This window comes from Mustela putorius, unplaced genomic scaffold (assembly GCF_011764305.1).
Source record: "Mustela putorius furo isolate JIRA1106 unplaced genomic scaffold, ASM1176430v1.1 tig00003858_pilon_pilon_pilon, whole genome shotgun sequence".
Lineage (NCBI taxonomy): Eukaryota > Metazoa > Chordata > Mammalia > Carnivora > Mustelidae > Mustela > Mustela putorius.
The window spans coordinates 20,058,007-20,081,618 of record NW_025422010.1 but is presented as its reverse complement, the minus strand read 5'-3'; the positions used below and the strand labels follow the sequence as shown (position 1 = coordinate 20,081,618).

At 45.5% G+C, this 23,612-nt stretch overlaps 1 protein-coding gene across 6 annotated transcripts in view; it reads right to left on the bottom strand.

Annotated features, from left to right (window-relative positions):
* The window catches only part of LAMA3 (laminin subunit alpha 3), a 263,998-nt gene that overhangs the window by 5,684 nt on the left and 234,702 nt on the right, over window positions 1-23,612 (bottom strand). For all 6 annotated transcript variants that reach the window (XM_045065455.1, XM_013051465.2, XM_045065456.1 and 3 more), the window contains 8 exons: window positions 19,495-19,612; window positions 18,979-19,119; window positions 16,322-16,461; window positions 15,255-15,386; window positions 14,048-14,201; window positions 10,406-10,575; window positions 7,049-7,232; window positions 4,931-5,071 (listed from right to left, as the gene is read on the bottom strand). In XM_045065455.1, the coding sequence (XP_044921390.1) occupies window positions 4,931-5,071; window positions 7,049-7,232; window positions 10,406-10,575; window positions 14,048-14,201; window positions 15,255-15,386; window positions 16,322-16,461; window positions 18,979-19,119; window positions 19,495-19,612 (1,180 nt within the window). The remainder of the gene's footprint in view (window positions 1-4,930; window positions 5,072-7,048; window positions 7,233-10,405; window positions 10,576-14,047; window positions 14,202-15,254; window positions 15,387-16,321; window positions 16,462-18,978; window positions 19,120-19,494; window positions 19,613-23,612) is intronic.

Genomic DNA, 23,612 nt, shown 5'->3' with positions numbered 1-23,612 from the left:
AGTGCTGGTCAGGGACCTGACCCAGGTCTGCAGACGGGGCTACAAGAGGGGAACCTTGCCTTATGGTGTCCACATCTCACCGTCTCTTTGCAGGTGCAAACCCCTTCTGATAGTTTCGTGAGCCTATGTGATTGCTTAATGCAAGGCAGCTGACTGAAAAAGAGGCCAAAACATTCCAAAATAATAAAGTGTAAAAAAGCTTCCTACGTTGTTGGGCTCAGTGTACCACCAACAAATCATGAACGCCGTGGAGTTAAAGGAAGACACGAGGCCCAGCATCGGGGGATGCGGACAGCACCTCGAGCAGCCTATCCAGAAGAAGGGCTCCTCCCTGGAGGGCCCAAGGATGTACCTCTGGGGATTCTGTGATCCCTTAAGTTACATACCGGATGTTCTCTGCACATTTTTCTGGGGAGAAAGACTGTAACTTTCAAGAAGTTTTCAAAAAGAAATGGAGGACTCACTGAATAAAATCCTTAAACTTCCTTCCAGAATAAGTGCTTTTAGGACCCTGGAATCCTACACAACAGATGCAGGATAGGCCAGTTTTAAGACATGGTGACATTAGAGACGCACATTAGAGATAGTGTCAGTATCAACGGTAAACTACCCATTGGACTCACAATGAAATTTTTAGTGTCTTAAGATTTACCACCTAATCCAATGAAGAGCCTGTCTCTGAAACCAAGCTCAGACCGTCCAGGGGAGATCACCCCCTAACACTGAAGCCCTCGGGGCCGACCGCAGATTTTGGTGATCAGAAGAGACGGGGATTGGATGTTGCCTGCCCTCTGAAAGGTTATGGAGGAGAGAGTAAGCGTTGGTTTGCCACCTCAAGCGGAAGGAATGCTGCAAGGAGAAACTTGGTTTGTAAGCGTGATGCAATGGAGTACTATGGGTTGTGCCTTATATTAGGATCCTGAGTGTGATGTATCCAGGGCCAAAGAGTGCCCATATTGTGCTTCGGAATAGCTACCCCAACCTGTGACCTCGATGAGAGGGAAATGGGTACAGAGGTTACAGAAAAGCAAACATTAACATTGAGGGTTCTCTTTGGCAATTAATGTTTTCTATTACATATGTACTATATGCTATATCACATATATATTACACAGTATTATATACTATCCACTATTATAATGCACATGTAAAATTACATGCAGTATTAATATAAACTGATTATATAACTATATTATATGTTATAAATATATATGCATATTAAATGTATAATAGGAAATAAAGCAAAACAATATTTTATGACTTGCTGGGGCTTTGACCCAAATCCCAGTGCAAAACTCAAGTGGACCAGGCTGAGCCTATTCCCAGGCTGAGACACGGTGGCCAAGGCGAGGTCAGCCTGACCGCCTAGAATCCAAGTTGCCTGAAATTTCCTCTTCGAATTAGGCCCAGATTTGGGTCTTGGGCCTTCCTCCCGCACTGTAAGCAAGCATCACGGCAGAATGGGCCAGCAGCCCCAAGGGAAGGGGCAAGAGGGGCTGGGCTGGGGCAGCACGTTCAGGGGAGGGTGGTTCTAGGCCTGAACTGTGCAGACGGCCACCTTACTTCACTGTGTGGGAGCAAGAGACAAATCAGGGAGAAGACAGACAGCTGGGTGTAGCACCGCAAGTAATGCAGATGTAATGGGGGCTCTGCTGGTGTGGCAGGAGAGAGGAGCAGCAGGGTGCCCACCGAGCTCAGCCCCGGAGCCAGGGCCACCTCGAAACCTTTGCCCTTGACAAACGTCGCACACATCCCTGCTTCCTGGGACAAACGGACTTGTCTCTTTCCCTTAGCCCCAAGTTTTCCTAAATTTGGTTCTTGAGATAATTTTATTTCAGGCACCAAATAACATGAAAACACATATTCACTTACCAAGTTTGTCCATTTTCACGTCCCTTTCTAACCTTCTGATTAAGACAAGGAACACATTCTATTTTTGCACGAATATGTCTTAAATGCCACTTGTAATTATGCAAGATGTATCGATCGGTTGTCAAACTCTTTTTTCTCCAAATGAAGGGAGCATAGCCACACTATCTGGCCAGACTTTAATAACACTGTTTTGTGTTTAAAATCACTATTATTGGGGTGCTTGGGTGGCTCAATAAGTTAAGCCTCTGCCTTTGGATCAGGTCATGATCCCAGGATTCTGGGATCAAGCCCCACATTGGACTCTCTGTTCAGTGGGTAGCCTGCTTCCCCCCCCTCTCTCTGCCTACTTATGATCTCTGTCAAATAAATAAAAAAAAATTTTTTTTAATCACTATTATTATTATATATTAATAGGTAAGTATATATATTACTATATATTTTATTTTATATTTATATATCTAATATAAATATACAAATATATATTAATATACACAATAATGTTATATTATATTATTAATACCATTATTTTGTGGTTACCTACTCTTTATGGCAAAAAATATTGGGTTTCCATGCATGGGGAGACAAAAATATGTTTTAAATAAACTTAACTTTGGGGGTTGTGGGTGGCTCAGCTGATTAAGTGTCCCACTCATTTTCAGCTCAGGTCATGATCTCAGAGTTGTGAGATCAGCCCCTACCTCTGGCTCTGTGCTGAATGTGGAGCCTGCTGAAGATCCTTTCTCTGCCCCTCCCCTCAACAGCACATGTTAAAAAAATAAAATCAACACAACCTGTGAGTTGACCAAGAGCAAGCTATTAAATAATTTTTTTTTAACCTCTGTTTGGCAAAGATGCTGAATGTGACACAAATTGCTAAAGTTTGGAAAACAATATCTTAATCAAAAATCTCCATCTATAATCTAAAACCTATGTTTGTGCATTTCTTGGAAGAGAAACTGACAGATTCGTATTTATAAAGCTATGGAGAAGCCCTAGATTCATTCCTTCAGGCCAGTGTGTCAAGCTGAACCTTGAAAGTGAAGGGTTGGGAGGGCACCTAGGTGGCTCAGTTGGTTCAGTGTCTGCTTTCAGCCAAGTCATGATCCCAGAGTCCTGGGATTGAGTCCTGCACCGAGCCCTGTACTGGGCTCCTTGATCAGTAGGGCGCCTGCTTCTCCCTCTCCCTCTGACTGCTGCTCCCCCTGCTGTGCTCTCTCTCTCTCTCTCTCTCTTTCTCTCTCACTATCTCTCTGTGTCAAATAAATAAATAGAATCCTTTTTTCTTTAAAAAGTGAAGGGTTGGAAAGGGGGAATATTCTCTGTGGGCTTTAGACATCAATTAGGGATTTTATTTTTTAAAGATTTTATTTATTATTTATTGGACAGAGAGAGGGAGAGATCACAAGTAGACAGAGAGGCAGGCAGAGAGAGAGAAGGAAGCAGGCTCCCCGCAGAGCAGAGAGCCCAATGTAGGGCTCCATCCCAGGACCCTGAGATCACGACCTGAGCCGAAGGCAGAGGCTTAACCCACTGAGCCACCTGGGCACCCCTCAATTAGGGATTTTAAAAATTATTTAAAATATTTTGAGATTCTTGAATACTTTATGTAATTATAATGATTAAAATGTGAGACGTAACTGACATATAATATTTTCAAGTGTAAAAGCATAGTGATTTTCTCTCTCTCTCTCTCTATATATATATAAATATACGTATTTATGTATATGTATATAGTGGTATGATCACCACAATAAGTTTAGTTAACATCCATCACTACACAAAGTTACAAGTCCCTTTCTTCTTGAGATGAGAACTTTCTTTGCAACTTTCTTTGATCGACTTTCTTTGCAACTTTCAAATATATAATACAGTATTATTATTATTATTAACTATGGTCACCATGCCATACATTATATCCCCAGGACTTAATTGTTTTGTAACTGAAGTTTGTGCCTTTCCACCACCTTCAGAATTTTATTATAAGGTGAATTATTTTTCTATATGGTTCTAAAGCATAACTATTTTTTGGTACCAAATGCTCCCCATGCTAAGTGTAGTAATGATCCGTCACCACACAGTTATTACAGTATCACTGACCACAGACCTGCTGTACTTTTCATCCCTATGACCTACTTATTCGACAACTGGAAATCTGTATCTCTTAATCCCGTTCTCCTATTGGTCCCTCCCCCACCTCTCCTTCTGCCAACCTCCAGTTTGTTCTCTGTATTTATGAGTCTCTTTGTCTTTTTGCTTGCTTGTTCGTATATATATATTTTGAAGATTTTATTTGACAGACAGAGATCACAGGTAGGCAGAGAGGCAGGCAGAGAGAGTGGGGAAAAGCAGGCTCCCTGCTGAGCAGAGAGCCCAATGGGAGGCTCGATCCCAGGACCCTGGGATCATGACCTGAGGCGAAGGCAGAGGCTTTAACCCACTGAGCCACCCAGGCGCCCCGCATATGTTTTGTTTTTTAGAGTCTACATATGAGTAAAATCATATGGTATTTTTCTGACTTATTTCATCTGGCAAAATAGCCTCTATGTCCATCTCTCTTGCCATGAATGGCAAGATCTCATTCTTTTTTATGACTAATGTTCCTCTGTGTGTGTATGTGTGTGTCTATCACATCTTCACATCTTTATCCATTTCTCTATCAGAGGACACTTGGGTTGCTTTTATGTCTTGGCTACTGTGAATACTGCTACAGTAAACACAGGAGTGTATATATCTTTTGGAATTAGGGTCTTTCTTCATTTTCTTTGGGTAAACTCTCACCAGTGGAATTACTGGACTGTATGGAATTTCCATTCTTAATTTTCTGAGGAAACTCCAGACTGCTTTCCACAGCAGCTGTACCAATTTACATTCCCATCATCCGGTCATAATGGCTCCCTCGTCCCCACATCTTCACCAACACTTGTTATTTCTTGTCCTTTTAATAAAAGCCATTCTGACAGCAGTGAGGTGCTCTTTCCCGGTGCTTTTGATTTGGATTTCCCTCACAATTAGTGATGCTGAGCATGTTTTTGTGTGTCCGTGAAGGGTAACTACTTACCTTTGGCTTCCCCGAGGGAGAGGATCCCAGGTAAATGGGTGCTCTGAGGCTGACGGTGGAATTTCCAGGCAAACTTCCCTCCCGGACCCTCAGACCATCCACAACCAAGTGCCCCTTCTCTCCATCTTGCCCAAACACCACCTTAAGAGTAAAGAAAATATGTTAACATGTTTTATCTTTGACAATTGGTGATGCATTTCATTACTGATCACAGGACATTTTTTTAAAACAATGTTTTTCTGTTTCTTCAAGGAGCTTTAAAAAGTCAGAAATTTGGGGGCTCAGCCATTAAGTGTCTGCCTTTGGCTCATGTCATGATCCCAGGATCCTGGGATCAAGGCCTGCATTGGACTCCCTGCTCAGTGGGAAGCCTGCTTCTCCCTTTCCACTCCCCCTGCTTGTGTTCCCTCTCTCTCTGTATCTCTGTCAAATACATTAAAAAAATCTTAAAAAAGAAATCAGAAAATTTTCTCCATACTTTTGTCATCGTCATCATGATTTTGTGAGATCATGTTAGATACTGAATAGAGGAAGCTAGAAAAGTGAGCTTTTTTTTTTTTTAAGACTTTATTTATTTATTTGACAGAGAGAGAGAGAGAGATCACAAGGAGGCACAGAAGCAGGCAGTTGGGGTTGGGGGGGGTGGGGAAGAAGGCTCTCCGCTGAGCAGGGAGCCTGATGTAGGGCTCGATCCCAGGACCCTGGGATCATGACCTGAGCTGAAGGCAGAGGCTTTAACCCACTGAGCCATCCAGGCACCCCCAGAAAAGTGAGTTTTACAAGGATTCCTCAGTGTGCCCGGGTGGCTCAGTTGAGCACCAGACTCTGGGTTTGGGCTCAGGTCATGGTCTCAGGGTCCTGGGACTGAGCCCCACTTTGGGCTCCACGTTCAGTATGGAGTCTGCTTGAACATCTCCCCCTCCTTCTCCTCCCCCACTTGCATTCTCTCTCTCTCATATAGATGGATACAATATTTTTTAAAAAATCCTTTGGCAGGGCTCCTGGAGCAAGGGGCCAGTGGCTACTTTTTAACTAACAAGGGAGCACCTATTTTCAACTCTTTGCTAAAAGTCAAGACCCCTGGGCTCTACAGTGCATTCTGCCATCTCACGGCTATGAGACCTCTGCCCTTTACTCTCTAGAGCAGTGGGCTTGAATGTCTGGCAGGCAACTCAACCCTAGGAGGTTCACAGCAGAACCCTGACTCTTGCCCAGCTGTAAACTGCTCCTTCCCAGCCCACATGCCCCTATTCCCCATTTTCTGTGTCTCAGTAGCAGTCCCTCTATTGTCCCAATTGCTGGTCCCAAATCACAGGACTTGATATGGACCCCTCTTTCTCTCACGCTCTACATGCGAGATCCTTCAGCAAGCCCTCTCGGTTTGGGGTGCAGATGCTAGACAGGGTAATTCTGTCCATGTTCCCTGTGGCCTCTTGAAGCAAAGGCAGTGGCATCCATCTGGCCACTCATCCCCATTTTAGCTCTTCAGTTAAAGACAGCTTTGAAAATATCCACCTGTTCATGCAATGCTCGTTATTTAGTTGAAGAGTCTTAAGAAGCTTCAGAGATACTCGGAATAAAATCCAAGTCCTCACCTTGGCTGCAACACTTGTATGATCCGGGCCCTGCCTCTCTCTTGAATCCCAGCTCTTATCCTTTCTTATCCTGTATCTCTTGCCATCTGGAATGCCTTCAGGCAAGATCTGAAAAGCTAGGGATGTGGGTCTTGAAGCTTGTGTTATGCAGAAGATATTCTGGGCTCAGAAAGGAGCCCCAGAGACCTGGACATTATCTTGACAGAGAGAAATGGTCCAGGCAGCAGGGATGGGAGGGGGAGGGGACAGAGCCAGGGAGGCATGGTGGAGACTGAAGAAGCAGTGAATCGAGCCTATCTTGGCATTGAGACATTGATGCACAAGATCCTTGCACGGTGTACACAGTGGTCTTCATGGCCAAGGTGCTAGGGTGCTTGGTACCTCTGAGCACACAAGCTCTGTCTGTGCTGAGCTCTGCAGCTAGTAGGCGGCTGAGACGCCTGTCCAGGTTCTCCACAGGGAGCTCCATGGCAATGGGAGCTTCTCACACAGCCCCCGCAGCCCCCACAGCCCCGGCGCTTACCGTGTGCCACTGCCTATCGTTGCATTTCTCCTTGCTTTTGAGCTTCAGTTTCTTCCCGTCTGCCCCCAAGACAAAGACCAGGCGTCCCTTTGAGAGGTAAAGAGCCATATAAGACTGCTGAGTGCCCGTGAAGAACACGAGGCCTCTGGAAGAAGCCGTCTGCACATCCACAGCAAACCGTGACCTGTCAGGAAAATAAAGCAACAGGCAAAGAAAGAAAGAGAGGTTTTTAGTGTTTTCCTGAGTCCCTGAAGCTGGAAGAGAGGGTGAGGCGCAAACACCCCAACCCTCATTATTCAAATGAACAAACTAAGGCATGTGCTGATTAAATGACTGATCTCTTTGAGAATTTATAAAAGCTGTATGTGTGTGCAGGGGGTGAGGGGGCATCTGGAATAACAAGGATTTGGTTCAAGCATCAGGTAAGCATTTTCTTTCTGCGAGACATATTTAACACAGAGGCAGAAACGTATGGAGCCACTTTCTCCCACCCGCCTTTCTATTTCTTGGACCTTAAGACCCCACCTAGGATAGAACAGGAATTAAGCAAGCATCATGCAGTAAAAGAAGAAAATGAAATACTCCTTTGCATGGTGGTTCCATAGTGTATGCACATCTGGCTGAGCAAGATGGACTTTGCACGAGAACTTACGTTCACTCTTTTACCCACCTACCCATGCATCCAACAAATACTGAATGAGTATGCAGCATGTGTAAAGGCACTGTGGTGAGCGCTGGGAATGCAGAGATGGAGGTTTTGCTCTTAGGTGTTTCTGGTGAACAGGTGCACTGATAGCGGTGCCTAAACGGCAGCATGCAAAGGTAGTGGGGGATCCTGGTATCAGCAGGCTGTTACCACCCACTCCTTGGGTTGACAGAAGGCAGAAACTTGGTCTCTCCTGCTAAAAGCTGTATCCCCACTGGGTGCCTCATACACAGCAGGCACTTGACAAACAGTTGAGTGGAATTAAATAATGGAATAGTTGAATTAAATGATAAATGGAAAACTTGGAGGCAGTATCAGGAAGTGGAAGAGAAAACGACACTGTCACTTCTCTTTGCTTTTTATTACCGTGAAGCTGAGCAAACGCAGAGATACTTGAATTTTTTAGATGAGGGAGTTTCCTTGAGGACGGTGTTCTTCAAAATGGAAGGGAAATCTATATTTGTTAAATTAAACCAACCAGATGGTGACACTGCTCAATATTTCTCTTGGTGGAGCTGCGTGCGGAGGTTTAGAGGATGAGGGTTAGCCAATTTAAGGAGGATATTCGAACCTGCTACAGAATTAAAGTACTTTACATATGTGGGCTTGGTTATCAGGCTTGACATTTGCTTTCCAGAGTTATTTCCTAAAGCAGCTCTCTTTCATAAAAGGCTAACTGCCTAACACCCAAAAAAGACTCCAGTGGATTCAAATCCCCGCGTACGATGCTGTAGCTCAGACGCTTCATTGCTGGTGGATGGGAGAGTCAGGCAGAGAGTGAAGTGGCTTTTTTATACATTCATCAGCAGGAGAAAATAGTGGTGCAGCATTTCAAAGGAGAGGCAACGGATTGCTAGAATATAAATTCGAAGGAGAGCAATGGAATAGTCCATATTCGGGACTTGCATGACCCTGAAAATATGCTCATCTATATACCATGCAAAGGAGTATCAACCATATATTATAACCAAAATATATTAACCATATATTTACCACTTCCCCATTGATTACATATCCCGTGGTGTGACAGGGGAAGGTGCTGGGGTTGAATCATCAGAAGCCAGAGAACTCGCCACACTGAGCATGCTCCGGGAGGAGATGCAAGACAGGAAGGGGCTTTGCAGGGAGGAGGAGGGCAGCGCTGGTGGAGGACAGCCCGAGCCCAGGCAGGAAGGTGGGGAGGCTGGGCAGCATCTGCAAGAGACTGCTGTCCCCAAGGTCAACTTGAACAAGAACACAGTGATGGGGAGTAGGCCTTCCTCCCAAAGGGTAGCCCCAGGAAGGGCTAATAACTGAGTGGGACCTCATTTCTCAGTCTCCATTGGCAAGTCAGGGATCACCTGCCTTTCCGTGGCACAGATGGAGATGAGGAGCTGCTGGCATAGGGTTCTCCTTCCAAACTCCACCCTTCCCCTTTCCAGCCTTCACAGCTGCCCGTGAATCATGCACTTGGCTTACTGAGTGGGCCTCCAAGGGCCCGCTCCTTGCAAGCTACTGCATCCCTCCCTACAAGGAAAGCATTATCAGCTCCATTTAAGTGATGAGAAAACTGTGTTGCAAAGAGATGTCGCAACTTGCAAAAACAATGTTGTTGCCAAGTTCATGGAGAGAAAGCTGAGGCTTAGAAAAGTTGAACAACAGCCTATGGTACCCATCAACTTGCTGCTCCAAACCCCCTTTGAGTGAACTGGTGTAGGGCACCGTGGGTGGCAGGTCCCAGTCCCCGTGCCCTCGATCTGCAATGGCATATGGGTGACTCCCAGCCAAGGACCGAGCTCAACAGCAAAACTAGACCCAGGCCATCGATGCCCAACATTGGATTCTTCTAAAGGGCGACCCTCGCTTGCAGGAGCTCCATCATTCACAGGTGCGGGGCCCCTGTCTCGGAGGAAGGTTCTTCCCACCAGCCCCTGCCCCCTCCACCTTTATTTCCCACAGGAACAGAACATCTCTTGCAACATCTAATCCCATCTTGACATCTGCATCCCAGAAGACTCACCTGGCAAGTGGCCTGAGGTCACACAGCCAGCGAGTGGCTGAGTGGGGACTGAAAGCTGGGTTTTAAACCCAGGCCATTTTGACCCCAGGAAACTCTGCTTCTGTACATAAATCATAAAGGAATTTTGGCACCTTGTTATTTATGTCTCCAAATCACATGAAAATGACAAGCCTTGTTTTCTTACTTTTTTTTCCCTGACATAATTAACATCTCTGTTCACTCCCTCCTCCCCAGAAGAGATGCGACTTGTTAGCACAAGAAATCCAAAAGGGCTCTCTAAAAATGATCTATGTGGCGTTGAGTCTACTTACAAGAATTATTTCTCTCTGACTATAGAATGTCAAGAAGAAAGGTGATTTATCATAGAAATAAATAGCAGCTTTGAAAGGAAGTAACAGTCGTATTTTTAGAATGCCATCAATTCTACACCAGAGCCCAGCGGACTGTTTCAGCCCTGAGCAGCACATGTCATGTGTGCCTTCCAGCTGTGGGGACAGAGCACACTCACGCAGTCACAGGCTGTGCCCTGCGCGGGCCAGCCCCCCTTTCCCCAAAAGTGGTGTTGCCACTTCATTAGTGACAGGAACGTAGTGTCCTACTGGCTGACCTGCTCTGGGGTACAAATGTGGGGTCGGGTTCTGAGTCAAAATACCTGTTTGTCACCAACTCCTGGGGAATTGTGAACAGCAAGTGGCTGGTGGGCCTGTCCCCAAACCTGAGGGCTCCATGACTGGCCTGGGCCCCAGGAGGTGGTAGGCAAGACTGGGCCTCTCGCCATATCTCCATTCTCCGTGGGGAGGCCACTGGTGTGTCCTGCAATGGCTGCAAGGCAGAAAAGCAAAAACTCAGGAGAGCTCAGTATCAAGGGGAAAGAGTAAAGAATACTTATCTTGCTAAGTGCCTCGCTCAGCTTTTACTCTGATCCTAGGAGATTTACTCAATAGAGATGAATTCATCCTTGGGGACGATGCATGTTCTTCCCATCCTTGACACAAGTCTGGCCTCTTTCCTGACAAGCGGTCGCCCCTGAGGCCAGTGGGTATCCAGAGCCCCTCCCCACCATGGAGCTGTGGGAAAATCATGGCATCCTTGAGAGAGCCAGCATTTGGCCAGCAGCATGAGCCTGCACAGCCCGTCAGAGGGACATGGAGCCGACGACCTGCTACCCATCTTGGAGCCAGCCATTCCCTTGGGTTTCTGCAGCAGGGCAGTGCAAAAACAGAGAGCAGGAACCAGAAGGGGTGAGTGTGAGAGAGAGAGAAGGGGCAGGGCATGGGGGTAGGAGCAGCCTGTCTTCACTTTATCCAGAATTGAACCATACACAGAAGCGCGTCCTGAGCTAGACAATGTGATGAGCTTTTGAACAGAACAAAGTTTTAATGCTCAAAAACAACTGTAATAAATATCAAGTAGGAGGAGGAAAAAGTGTTAGAAACTGAGCCTCTCCAGCTGTTCCTCCCTTTTTCCTGGCTAGGGGGAGCCCAGATTTTGATCCTGTGCCCACAACTCCCCCAAGACCCAGGGCTCAGCTGGCCTCTCTGTTTGTTCAAGGCAGAGGGCATGGATTCCCCGTGCCAGGGACTGGTTGGTTGAGGGATGAACATGTGACCTCCCTCTTAGCCAGTGAGCTTGGAGGGGGAGTAAGGGGCGGGGCCTCTGAGAAATACTTCTTTACTAATAAAGCCCAGCGGATCCTTGGACGCGGTGTTGGGCACTGCTGGGGTGAGGATAGGAAGCCCTGAGCTACACAGGATGGAGCTGGGATGAGCTTAGCCGGGCCAGGCCTCAAGCCCTACTTGCTCCCGAACTGTCTATTACTTGACTTCATAGCTCCTCTTACTGTTTAAGCCATTTTACACTTGGAGCTAATAGCTAAAAGCTTCCCAACAAATTTAAATTCCTTCAAGATCAGGTTTTCCGTATTTACCCTGAAGATACAAATCTAGCGAAGGGAAGGGGCATGTGCACCCGAATGTTTATAGCAACAATGTCCATAATAGCCAAACCTAGATGCCCATCAACAGATGAATGGATAAAGATGATGTGGTATATATATATACAATGGAATACTATGCAGCCATCCTGCCTCTGGCTTTGGGCTTCTGCTCACACAGTGGCACCACTCACGTGTCTAAATCCAGCCCATTCTCCAGACCCAGCTGGTGTGTCACCTCCTGATCTCTGGGGCAGGAAAATCTCTGCCACCCCAGTCTGGTGCATGTTTTGTGCCTTTCACTTAGGTTGTTACAGTGTATGATGACCACAGCTGATGCTCACCGGGTGCCAGACACTTTGCTACATGGTTTGTGTTTATTATCCCCCGTTTAACTCTCACAGCACCACTATGAGCTATTACTTTATATATCCTCATTATGTTGCAGGAAATAGACCCACAGAGAGTTTGTATAATCACCCAAGGTCACACACTTAGTAAGTGATAAAGCCTGATGCAAACCCAGCAAGTCTGACCCCAAAGTCTAGTCCTTAACCACAAAGCTTTGTTGCTTGTTAGCTTTCGTTCTGTCAGTGCTTTCAGAGGCAGAATTAACGCCTTATTCCACCTAATCTGGGGGCTTGCATAGAACAGGGGCACAATTCGATACAGTGTGTTCGCTGGCAGCTCCCACACGGAGGGTTCCAGCCCCCGCCCCTGCCATCTGCTGAGGCCCCCTCAGAGATACCTGACAGGCCCAGCCAGCTTTCTCCCTGGAGATGTCCTGCGGGCTCCTGTCACTCAATATAAAACACACTCCCCTCAGTCTCTTCCTCCAAATACTTGTCCTTCTCCTATCTCCATGAACAGCACCTCCAACCATCCAATAAGCCGGACTAGATGCCTTGGATTGATATTAACTCCTGCCTCTCCCTTGCCACCCACATTCAATTATTATCCAGGTCCTGTACATTCTATCTTCTCAATAGCTTTGGATCCATTTCCTTCTCTCCATCTCCACCATCTCTGGGTTAATTCAGTCTCTCCATAACCTTCAGCCTTCCAGTAAAAAGAGGGAACACATGATCTCATTCCTGAGAGCCATCCTAAAAATGTTCTTCTCCTAAGAGTAAAATGACTCCCCTCTACCAACTGTATTTCTTCTTAATAGTATAGAACATTTCGGACGATGTGCTGTCCGTTCAACTCTTCCAAGCCACTGTGCCACAGGGAAAACACTGGCAGGCGAGCGGCATGGGGCTGATGGGGTATGGTAAAAAGTGTGTTGAAGAGAAGCGTGTTCATGTTAAGAGGGCATGGGCTGGGGTAGGGGGGCTGTCTGGTTTTGAATTCCAACCCCGCCTTCTATCTGTGGGAACCTGGGCCAACTGCTTACCTTTCTACCCTGCAGCATTTTCTCCTGTTAACATGTGGCTAGTCACAGACTCCCTGGCTACTATTACTTTAGGATGGTGATACGGAAGTTTAGAAGCTTAGTAATACTATTTCCCACACAAGGTTACTTGCAGATTTAGTAAGAAAAGCCACTTAAAGGGCTTAGCGCGATGGCTGGCACAAAGGAGGTACTCAGCATTACCCATTAATCGTTTTAATTGTAACCTCCGGACGTGGGGAGGTCAGACTGTTGACCTCAGGCACAGCAAGGAATTCTTTAAGTCCTAACCCTGTGTCCAATTCATTATGATGCTTCTGCTCCTTCAAATCAGAAATTGTACTCCTTCCAGACTCTCTTAGCACTGTACATTAGAATCACCTGGAAGCTTTACAAGCTTTACAAGCTCCTGCCACTTGCGCCAACCCCCCCCTCAAGAGCATCTGACCTGATTGAGGTGGGGGAGGCAAACTGAGCCTGAGCCTTAGGCTTTTAAAAGCCCCCCAGCTGTTTCTAATGGGCAGTCAAGGTCAAACCACACTGGTCTTGATAAGGCCTGGGGGCGTGCACGAGAGGCGGGGTGGAGGGCTGTCTGTGGGCAGGGAAGGGGCATGACTCCTGTATATATTGTAACCACTGGAGACACAACAGAAGTGTCAAAAGAGCAAGACATCCTCTGTAGGACTTGAGAAACTTCAGATTCAATTTGTTCTGTCAGCAAAAATTGCCCAATTTTCACCAAGGTACAAAGTAAAAGAGAGGAAACCTTTTTTTTTTTTTTTTTTACATTTTGGTATAATCCAACTATTATCGACCCATCAATCCCACTTCATGGGGGCCCCGACCACCAAGGGATCAGGCGATTTACACTCCCACCCCTTCCCCAACATCTCACATGAGGCAGGATTTGCTTCTGAGAATCCTTGGGGGGTGGGGGAAGAAGCAAAGCCAGTGTTGGGGATCCTTACCTGGTTGATATTGAAAGTGTGGGATTTGTTAAGCCTTGTAGAACCTCTAAGCAACAGGAGGAAAGGCGGTGGGTTTAAACTGCAGCCTCCCAGGGACACGTCTCTCTTGAAAGTTTTATTGGTCAAGTCCAGGACCGCAGGACTCTCTGATTGCCTGGAACGAGGGTGGAGAAGAAAACCACTGTCCAACTGTGAAATCTCAAGGAAGATACGCTGGCAGATAGAGCTTGCTTCAAAGCCACACCCTGGCAGATAGAGCTTGCTTCAAAGCCACACATTCTTACTGTTGGGCTTTAGGCAAACTTTCACTTCCTACCTGCACATTATATCTAGAGGAGACCCCGGGCTCAGAGAGGAGGCCAATGTGCTGTGAAACATTTCTGCAATCCCTAAAATTCCCAGCACCTTGCCTTGCTCATGGGAAGGCTTAAGAAATTTCATTGGCTTGCACGGTTAGGGCTGAGGCAAAGCCAGAGGATGATAGTGTGTTCTTTGAAACAGGTGTCATTTAGAAATGTGAAAATGAACTATGCACAGAGGAGAAAAGTCGGCACTGATGACCTAGGATGATGGTGAGCATCAGGAAACCTTAGAGGTGAGTTTGCAGACGGGTTGAGCTTGCTTCATTTGAGCAAGGGAGTCTCACAGATAAACCTGCTTGTCTCATGTCTGAGCCTTGATGGACAGTAGGAGCCCCCAAGAGCCCCCAAAGGTTGCCAAGGTTCCTGATCAGTCCTGGGCCTTCCTTTAAGAACAGCTGAACATTTGCCTGCAAGCACCAGGCTCCTCTCTCTATGAAAAGTCACGGTCTGGTTTCCGAGCAGTGCTGGCCCATGCAAGTCCTCAGCCTCCCCAAAACAGGGGAGCGCTGATGAAAGCAAACTGCACGACCTTGATTAAAATGGAGTAAAATTTCAGTATGGAAAATCTTCAGGGCCATACTCTGAAAGGTAACTTTCAGTAGACCTTTTCTAATGTTTTGTGCCAAAGCTGCTCCTACAAAGGGAGGCTGGGCCCCAGGCAGGAGTTTATGGGAGAAGGTTTGTTTCTAATGTGTGTATCTTGTCTAAGAAGGTATTTGAAAGTTGATGCCATGAGAGTCTCATGCAGCACATGGTGAGAAACCCAACTTCATTCCTAGAGCAAGGAGATGCCCTCCTGCTCGTCAGGTCATGCTCGTCAGCCACACACGGTAAAGGGCACGCACCTCCGGATGAAAACATTGCTGATACAACCCTCGAAGTGACTCCCGCCCAGATACAGGGGATACTGGGAACCTGACAAGTCTTGTAGCCTTTGGTTGCTTTTCAGAGTCTGGTCGTCAATGAGAAGCCGGAGTCTGAAAGAGGAAGAAAGCAAAACAAGAGTGAGAATGGCAGGGAGGGAAAGTTTCTCACCCCAACGTCAACTTAGGGTCTTCAACTCAGACTCTGTATCTTTAACCTAAAATAACTTGTTCAATGAGGTTTATTTTTAAAGAGCACTGAAATTGTTTTTTAAATTACATTTTTATTATTCTATACATAAAGTGCACATATCCTGTGTGCTCAGTGGAGTTTTTGCCATGTGACTACACCAGTGACACCAGCGCCCAGCCAAAGAAGCAGAAGCGACCAGCACTCAGGAACCCAGCCATGTGCTCCCTTTTCCCCGTCAGAGGGTATAACCCCCGAATCCTGAATTCTGATAAAAGAAATTAACTTTGTCTGTTTTTAAATTTTATACCAATGAAATCACAGGAGATGAATTCTTCTATGTGCAACTTCTTTGACTCAGCAGGATGCTGCCACGTTCACGCACATCATACAGTTGGAGGTCTTCTGTGCTCATTACTCAGTTTCATTCCCACCATCTGAATAGACCACAGTTCGTTGATCCAACCCCCTTTTGGCTGATGGATTTTTATCCATGCACTTTTTAAAATTTATTTATTTGACAGAGAGAAATCACAAGTAGATGGAGAGGCAGGCAGAGAGAGAGAGAGAGAGGGAAGCAGGCTCCCTGCTGAGCAGAGAGCTCGATGCGGGACTCGATCCCAGGACTCTCAGATCATGACCTGAGCCGAAGGCAGCGGCTTAACCCACTGAGCCACCCAGGCGCCCCATCCATGCGCTTTTTAAATAAGGACATTGATAGAGAACCAGGAAGAAGGCTAAGACTTACTGGTAGTATAGTGTTAGCATCAAGACACATACTTCACAAAAAAGATACTAGAAAATTCCATCAAACTAAATAAAAGTCTTAGGAATCTGGCAAAAGTGCTGTCGCACTCACCCAGAGTGGTCACTTATCACAGATACGTAATGCAGTGAACCATCCGTGTATGTCTGTGGAGTTTTAAAAATTGGTCTGCTGCTATCCCTGGTGTTGAGTTCAATGTGACCTTCTTCCAGGGAGATCTGCAGGCTCCGCGTCTGAAACCATCATAGAATATACCTGTCAATGTCATTAATTTCCACTGAAAGATTATGGTGATATCAATACTGAAGTTATGGTCAACACTATGGATAAGACAGTCAGGATGTTTTGACCCAAATGTTTTGACTTCACTATTTCAGTTTAAAGATTATTTTGGAATATTCTGACTCTGTGTTTATGAAAATAAAAGTCTTATGCAGATTATTTCAATACTGATGAATCTGTCAAAAGCCTCTTATGGACCTACGTCCATAAACTAATTTTTTTTAAAGATTTTATTTATTTGATAGAGAAAGAAAGCACAAGGAGGCAGAGCAGTAGACAGAGGAAGAGGGAGAAGCAGGCTCCCCACTGAGCAGGGAGTCCAATGCAGGGCTCCATCCTAGGACCCTGGGATCATGACCTGAGCTGAAGGCAAACACTCAACTGACTGAGCCACCCAGGCTCCCTCACCCTTTTTTTCTTTTTTCTTTTTCCAATTTAACTTCTCCATCAATGATACAAAACAGTTTTTTTGGTTTCGTTTTTGTTTTTGTTTTTTTTTCTGAAGTTATTTTCATTAGGATCAATTCTTTTCTGAATCAATTTTGAGATGAAGACTTGATTCATCCTTTTCTTAAAATATATGATTATAGCAATGATATCTTCTCTTTAGTTATTATGAATTTTTAATTTTCTGGTCATAATTTCTAGGAAGTTCAATTTTCTAATGTCAGACTCTACAGATTGAAATTTTGGCATGATGATTTGGTTCTGTCAACTCTTAATAAAAAAATATGTGTTGTTTTTGCAGTTGTCATTTTAATTTTGTTGATATTTTTTCTATCGAGTACAATTTTTCCAGTTTTCAACAAGATGTCATCATTCAGTGAGCTTTTAATCCCAAACAATTTTTATGGGGTCGCTGAATGGCTCAGTGGGTTAAATATCACAGATACGACTCTTGATTTCAGCTCATGTCACGATCTCAAGGTCCTGGGATCACACCCCACACTGGGCTTTGCACTCAGCAGTGAGCCTTCTTGGGGATTCTCTCTCTCTTTTTCTTCTTCTGCCCCTCTCCCTCTCTCAAATAAAGAAATCTTAAAAAAAAATAGAACAATTTTACCGTGTGTGGTTGGCACCACTGTCAGTTTTATTTTTATTTTTTTCAGTTGGTAATTTTCATTATGAACTGGATAAATGCCAGTTTATATGTATGCCTTAGCTCACCCACTAGAAGTTGCAGGCAGTGTTGCTGGGTTATCTCTAGGATCCCTCCATTGTCGAGGAATGATCCCCTCTTTTGCTAAGTCAACTCTTCTGCCAGCCTTTGACCATTTTGTATATTGCGTACTCCGAGTCCCTACCCTTGGCAGGGGAAACAAGCACTAGACGTCAAAAGAGCTAGGTTGAAACACCCTACTTTGATAGGAAGGGCACTCTTGCAGTCAAAGTGCTGGCACGTGCTTCCTCAGGGGGTAGTTTAAAAAAAAAAATCTCTAGCAGAATGGGGGGCTTGGAGGGTAGAGACAGAAAAAAATGAAACAAGTTGGGATCGGGAGGGAGACAAACCATAAGAGATTCTTCATCTCACAAAATAAACTGAGGGTTGCTGGTGGGGGAGAGGGTAGGGAGAGGGTGGTTGGGTTATGGACACGGGGGAGGGTATGTGCTATGGTAAGTGCTGGGAAGTATGTAAGCCTGATGATTCACAGACCTGTACCCCTGGGGCAAATAATACATTATATGTTAATAAAAATAATTAATTAAAAAATCTCTAAAGGCTGATGAGCAAATATATATCAAGAGACATGAGGACTTCTAATATGACATCACCACAGAATCCGCTACCATTCTTCCTTCTGACAAATACTAATGTTTGTTGTGCAGACAATCCTAAAGAAATAAAGCCAAGAATGTCAATGTTCTACTTCTACGCTAAAATCTGCTTCATTCCACAAGGGGATTTCTAAACATTAGTTAACACTTACACCTACATAACAGCACAAGGGAAATCCTATGAAGCTGTAAGGGTACCATCTTGTCGCTCTGTTGTACATGAACAAAGAGCCAAGGACCCTATCTTCTCTCATTCCCCAGACGTAAATATTGACCAACCAGCTACTGCTGCAAGAAAGGAATCTGAAGAGCTATCTTCTGTGGAATCAAAAAGGAATAGTGGGGAGGCATTTGGATTTTTTTCTTCTATCAAAAACTTCAGGCTCCATTATTACTTTTAACAGTTATAATTCACCTTAACTCATGAAATAAACCCAGGAAGAATGAAAACGAGTCCATGAATACATACAAATTCAACTCTGTAAACTCGAATGTACTTTCTTGGCCTTATTTCTTTTAGGACTTGCCCCACAATGAGGAGTAACCTCCATGGTTGAAACAGGCAATGTCATTTACCGTGTGATGATGGATGAAATACCCAACTAGTTTACCTTCAAAATCTCTCTATCATTTTTGACATCAAACTTGATTCAGGTTTAAATCTTAGTCAGTATTCATACAATACTTCATACCTGTGCCTGGAGATTAAGTAACATGCCACTGGGTTGAAAGGTCTGAAACCCAAAGGAGGCCTGGAATTCATTGGGCAAAGGGAGGTCCACATTGGTGAACCTCAACTGTCCACCCCTGGAGAATGAGGCAGATCGCACGAGCTGAAATGCAAATGTGGAATAAATTACTGGCATTGGAATGGTTTGATGGCTGACATTCAGGATCTTATCCTATATCACTTCACCCGACCTATCTAATGTGGTTTCCATTGCCTTAGAAAGAAACACAGTTTGCTTTTCTGCATGAGTTTTGTGTGTGAAGTTGGTATTTCTTCTTTCCTACAAAGGTAATATGCAGACCAGAGGGGTTCTATGTCTTGCAAACATGGGGGACATAGAAATGAATCAGTTCACCATAATACTGTGTGCTACCACAAAAACTCAAAAGTTGGTCTGTAAATGAATACAGGGCTGTAAATGAGTACAAGACGGGCTGGCTGGGGAGCCGCGCTGCCCTGCAAGGTTTTGAATTCTTACCTTCCAGTCTTCTGAGCATTTTTTGGTGACTCCCACAGTGTCATTCAACCTAACAACACCAGTGGTTTTCTTCAGATTTTTCATGCAGCCTCGGAAAGCAGGTGTAGAAATGTTAAACCTGATTTGGGATACAAAAAAGAAAGAGATGTAGCAGACCAGGCTTGTCTGAGACCTGGAGCTGAAACTCTCCGCACCATCTGGTCCTTCTCTCCCACAAACGAGTACGTGTTTTGTGGGTACCTGTTCTCATGGGATTTCTATAACACTACTTATTTCGTGAAGCTGAGAAAATTGACTTCCTTTCTCCACGATCCCACATTCTCAGCTTTAAAAATGAAGGTAATAAGGTTGACGGAAGAATGGCCAGTGTCTTCAAAAAGTACAGAGACAGAAAAGGTAGATCTCTAGAATTGCTCTCTGCTCTCCTTCCAGAGTCGTGGTGATACAGGTGACTAGGAAGTGTATCAACAAATGAACAGACCACAAATATTAGATAAATACATATTAACAAACACATTATTTATAAGAGCTGAGAATGCCCTAGAAAAGGCTTTGCTTTTTTTTCTGTCCACTTTTAAGTTAGTTACTGTTAACTCTGTAGAAACAAACGGTTGCATTTTGGCTCTAGTCAGTGATGAAAAAATGTGTCTTGGTATTTCATCCATGCCACTTTGGAACAATGGAAAGCACTGTGAGGATTAAACAAGTTAATACACAGGAATTCTTGGCACTGCGTGTGACTGTGACAGCTCAAGGGCTCTTTCCGGGAGCTCAGGGCTCTGCACCCACACTGCCTGGGTTCAAGCCCCATTCTGGTGACGTAACCTGTGACTAAACAGTCACAGTCCTCCTTCCTACAACGGGAATGTGTTCATCTGTCTCACGGGGTTGTCGTGAATTTAGACGGGAGTTAAGATGGTGCCTGGGACAGAGTGAGGACCCCATGTGGGGTGGCGGGGTAGGAACTCCCCACCTTATGAGGAGAGTCCTCATAGCAAGAGCGATTTCTTTCTACAGCAACTCTGCCTTTGTGACTACCTTGGCATTCTGCCCCCCACCCTTTTTTTTTTTTTTTTTTTGACATTTCCCCTTTGATTTGACTTGGATCTGTCTGGAGCTGACTTCACATAAAACATTAATACAGATGAACTGAATGGAGTCCAGGCAAATATTTGTGTTTCTTAAACAAATGATGTACGGAGGAAAACACAAAGCTGCTTTTCTTATAAATCCCCAAGGTGGCTCACCTTTCTAAAAGGAAAAGTATCTGCATTCATTTTTATTCAAATCATTATAAATAGTTGAGCTACAGGTAATGTGCATTAAATTAAATTTCATTAGAAGGAAAAGGAAGAAATGAATCCTCACGGGCATGGCAGCTTGAGCATAATTATTTTATGAAGATGGCTTTTTGCCTCAGAAAAGAAGAAAAATTCCTATTAACTGCTGGAGCTCATCTATTTACACATATTTTAACATCCATTCTCTCTTGGGTTTCCATGGGGTTTGGACCCCTCGCCATCCCCTGAGGTCCTTCTTTCCGTATAGTCTGGGTCAAAGGTAGAAGAGAAGCAGAGGGGGGAGGAAAGGCAGCTGGAAGATCCTTATGGAGTCCTATTCTGTGTAAGGCACTGTTACTCTAGCCTCACCATGACCTTTCCAGGGAGGTATTTTCCTCTCCAACATTCACCGAGCTCTTACCACATGCTGGCACTGCCCTAACTCCTTGACTCGCTTTGAATCGTCACAGGACCCTGAGAGATGGGGAGCTACTCTGCCCATGTCCCCGAGGTTGCATGGGGAGTTGTGGGGAGACTTAGCAACTTGTCTAAGCTCATGTGGCAAGGAAATGGCAGCTCTGGGATCTGAATGGTCAGCGTGTCCTACCAACGAGGGCGACTCAAGTCCCTGCGCTTCACACTTACACAGTCTGTGTCCCCATGGGGCTCAGAAGAGTTATGAGTCTTTCCCATGGGAGAACAGTTATCTCCAGCAGGGATGTTAAATGGAGATCTTTTTCCACTCTTCTGGGGTGTTTTGGTTACTTTGGCTCATCGGAGGGCCTAGACTTCCACATTTGCTCCAGGAGGCAAGGGCTGAATATACTTGCTAGAGGGATGTGATTGTGTAGGGGTGCAGGCTGCTGTATTGGAAGGTTAGCACGCTGGTGGGTGGATGCACACTGGGGGCCAGGCCATTCACGAAGGTCTCCATGGTCCACGCCAGTGGTGGGCAGATTTCAGAGCCATAGGAGCCGAAGGTAATCCTGAACTGAGCAAATGTGCAACAGATCCGTGGCTGATTTTTACTTTTTTGAATTATTTTCATTTTAATGGTTTATTATTACACTGACACAATGTTGTAGCTCCTCCGGAAAGATTCCCCACTGGTTTGAGAGCCTCTGGAGTTATCGGGATGATTCTCTCGTCTCATGGAAAGCAGATAGGATTAATAGATTCTGACTTCTGACTGGAATCCTGAAAAAGTCATTCCCAGATCTAGGCCCCCATTCCTAGAAGATACACGATAGTGGAAGAGGAGAAAACAGAGCATCTACAACATCTCTCGGTGTTTTCGAGATCATGCTGGCTGGCTTTGCTCAGGAGTAGGCTTAAGGGCTACTGTCTGCGAGGGCCTTCTCCTCAGGCTGGGGTCAGAACACCCGCCTCCTTTGGAAGAATTGCTCACTTGCTCCTCAGAGCTTGGTTATGACTGATCAGTAGGACTCCTCTCTGCCTACTTGCCCCCTGCCTCCGTCAGAGGGAGTTTCATCAAAGATGTTGCCAGAGGGCTGCAGCAGGGCCAGAAACACCCAATACTGCTTAGCATTTTATTTGCAAGGGAGTAAAAGGCCAGTGAAATCTTTTGACTGGTTGCTACCTCCTACATTTTCCATGTTCTTATGATTTTAATAAAAAAAAAAAAAAATCAAGGTATAAGCTTGTCCAGAAAAAGGAGTAATCCCTTGTTTGGAAGACTCTAGGACAGATGACTAGGAAAATTCTGAATGGACATCTATCTGCATATGCATAACTAGACCCATGTACCTATTTCTTAAATGGATAGGGATGATAAGGGAAAGAGAAAGAAAGCCTGAGTGCTGACTTAACTCAAGGTCACATAGCTCTTCGGCAGCTGAGTCTAAACTAGAACGACTTCTTTTGGTTCTTACCGACTACCCTTTTCTAGGAAGCCCTAGCTGGCGGGCACCCGCATGTCTATCGGGGGTCTTGTGCTAACACTGTGCAAATGCAAACCACCAGCCAGGGGCTTCCTTGTTGCCTCCGGGAATTCCTCAGCGGTCTGCGTGAGCCCACCTGCCCCAGAACCTTGACAAGCACCTGTACCTGAGCTGTAGTCACCCTTTCTCCAGCCTGGACTTCTCTGCAGAGGACCAAGCCTTTCATCCCACTCCTCTCCCGCATCTCCACCTGCAATCTCTCGGGCTCCAGGAACTCAGGCGGTCTCAGCCTGCGGGTACTATCCACTTGCCCAAGTGCTGGAGCAAAACCTGGGTGTTACCCTTAAGCACTTTCTATTTTCCTCCCCAAATCCAAGTAATCTCTCAATACTACCTAGCCTCTGTCCTAAACAGATTGAGAATCCTCTCCCTTTGTCACCTGCACTGCCATTTCCCTGGGGCTGCCTTCATCTCCTGCCTCTGTGCTCGTCTTCCAACCACTCTACTTGCCTCTGCCTTTTCCCTCTTGAATTGAATCTCTGTGCTGCACCAGTTGAATTTGATAATGTCCTTTCTCTGCTGGTGTCCACCGAGAGTCACCTTACTGTGATTTTCAAGATCCTCTGTGTTCTGGCCCCTGCTTTCTACACCAGCCCTGAGTGGCCTCCCCGGTGTCCTGAAGTTCCTTGGAAGGTCACACTTTCTCCAGCTCTTGGTGCTTCCCATATGTTGATTGTTCCTGCCTTTCAGGGCCAAGCCAGAGGCCACCTTCCCCATGCCCCCACTGGATTAAACTCCTTCCCGGGGCCCCATTGGGCCCTGAGCTTCCCTCCCGTGGCACCCACCACACTCTTTGGTCCCCCTCCTGCTATGCTCGAGGTTCTGGCCTGCTCACTGTTGCCTTCCCCACATCTGCCACGCTGCCTGATGTCACTCA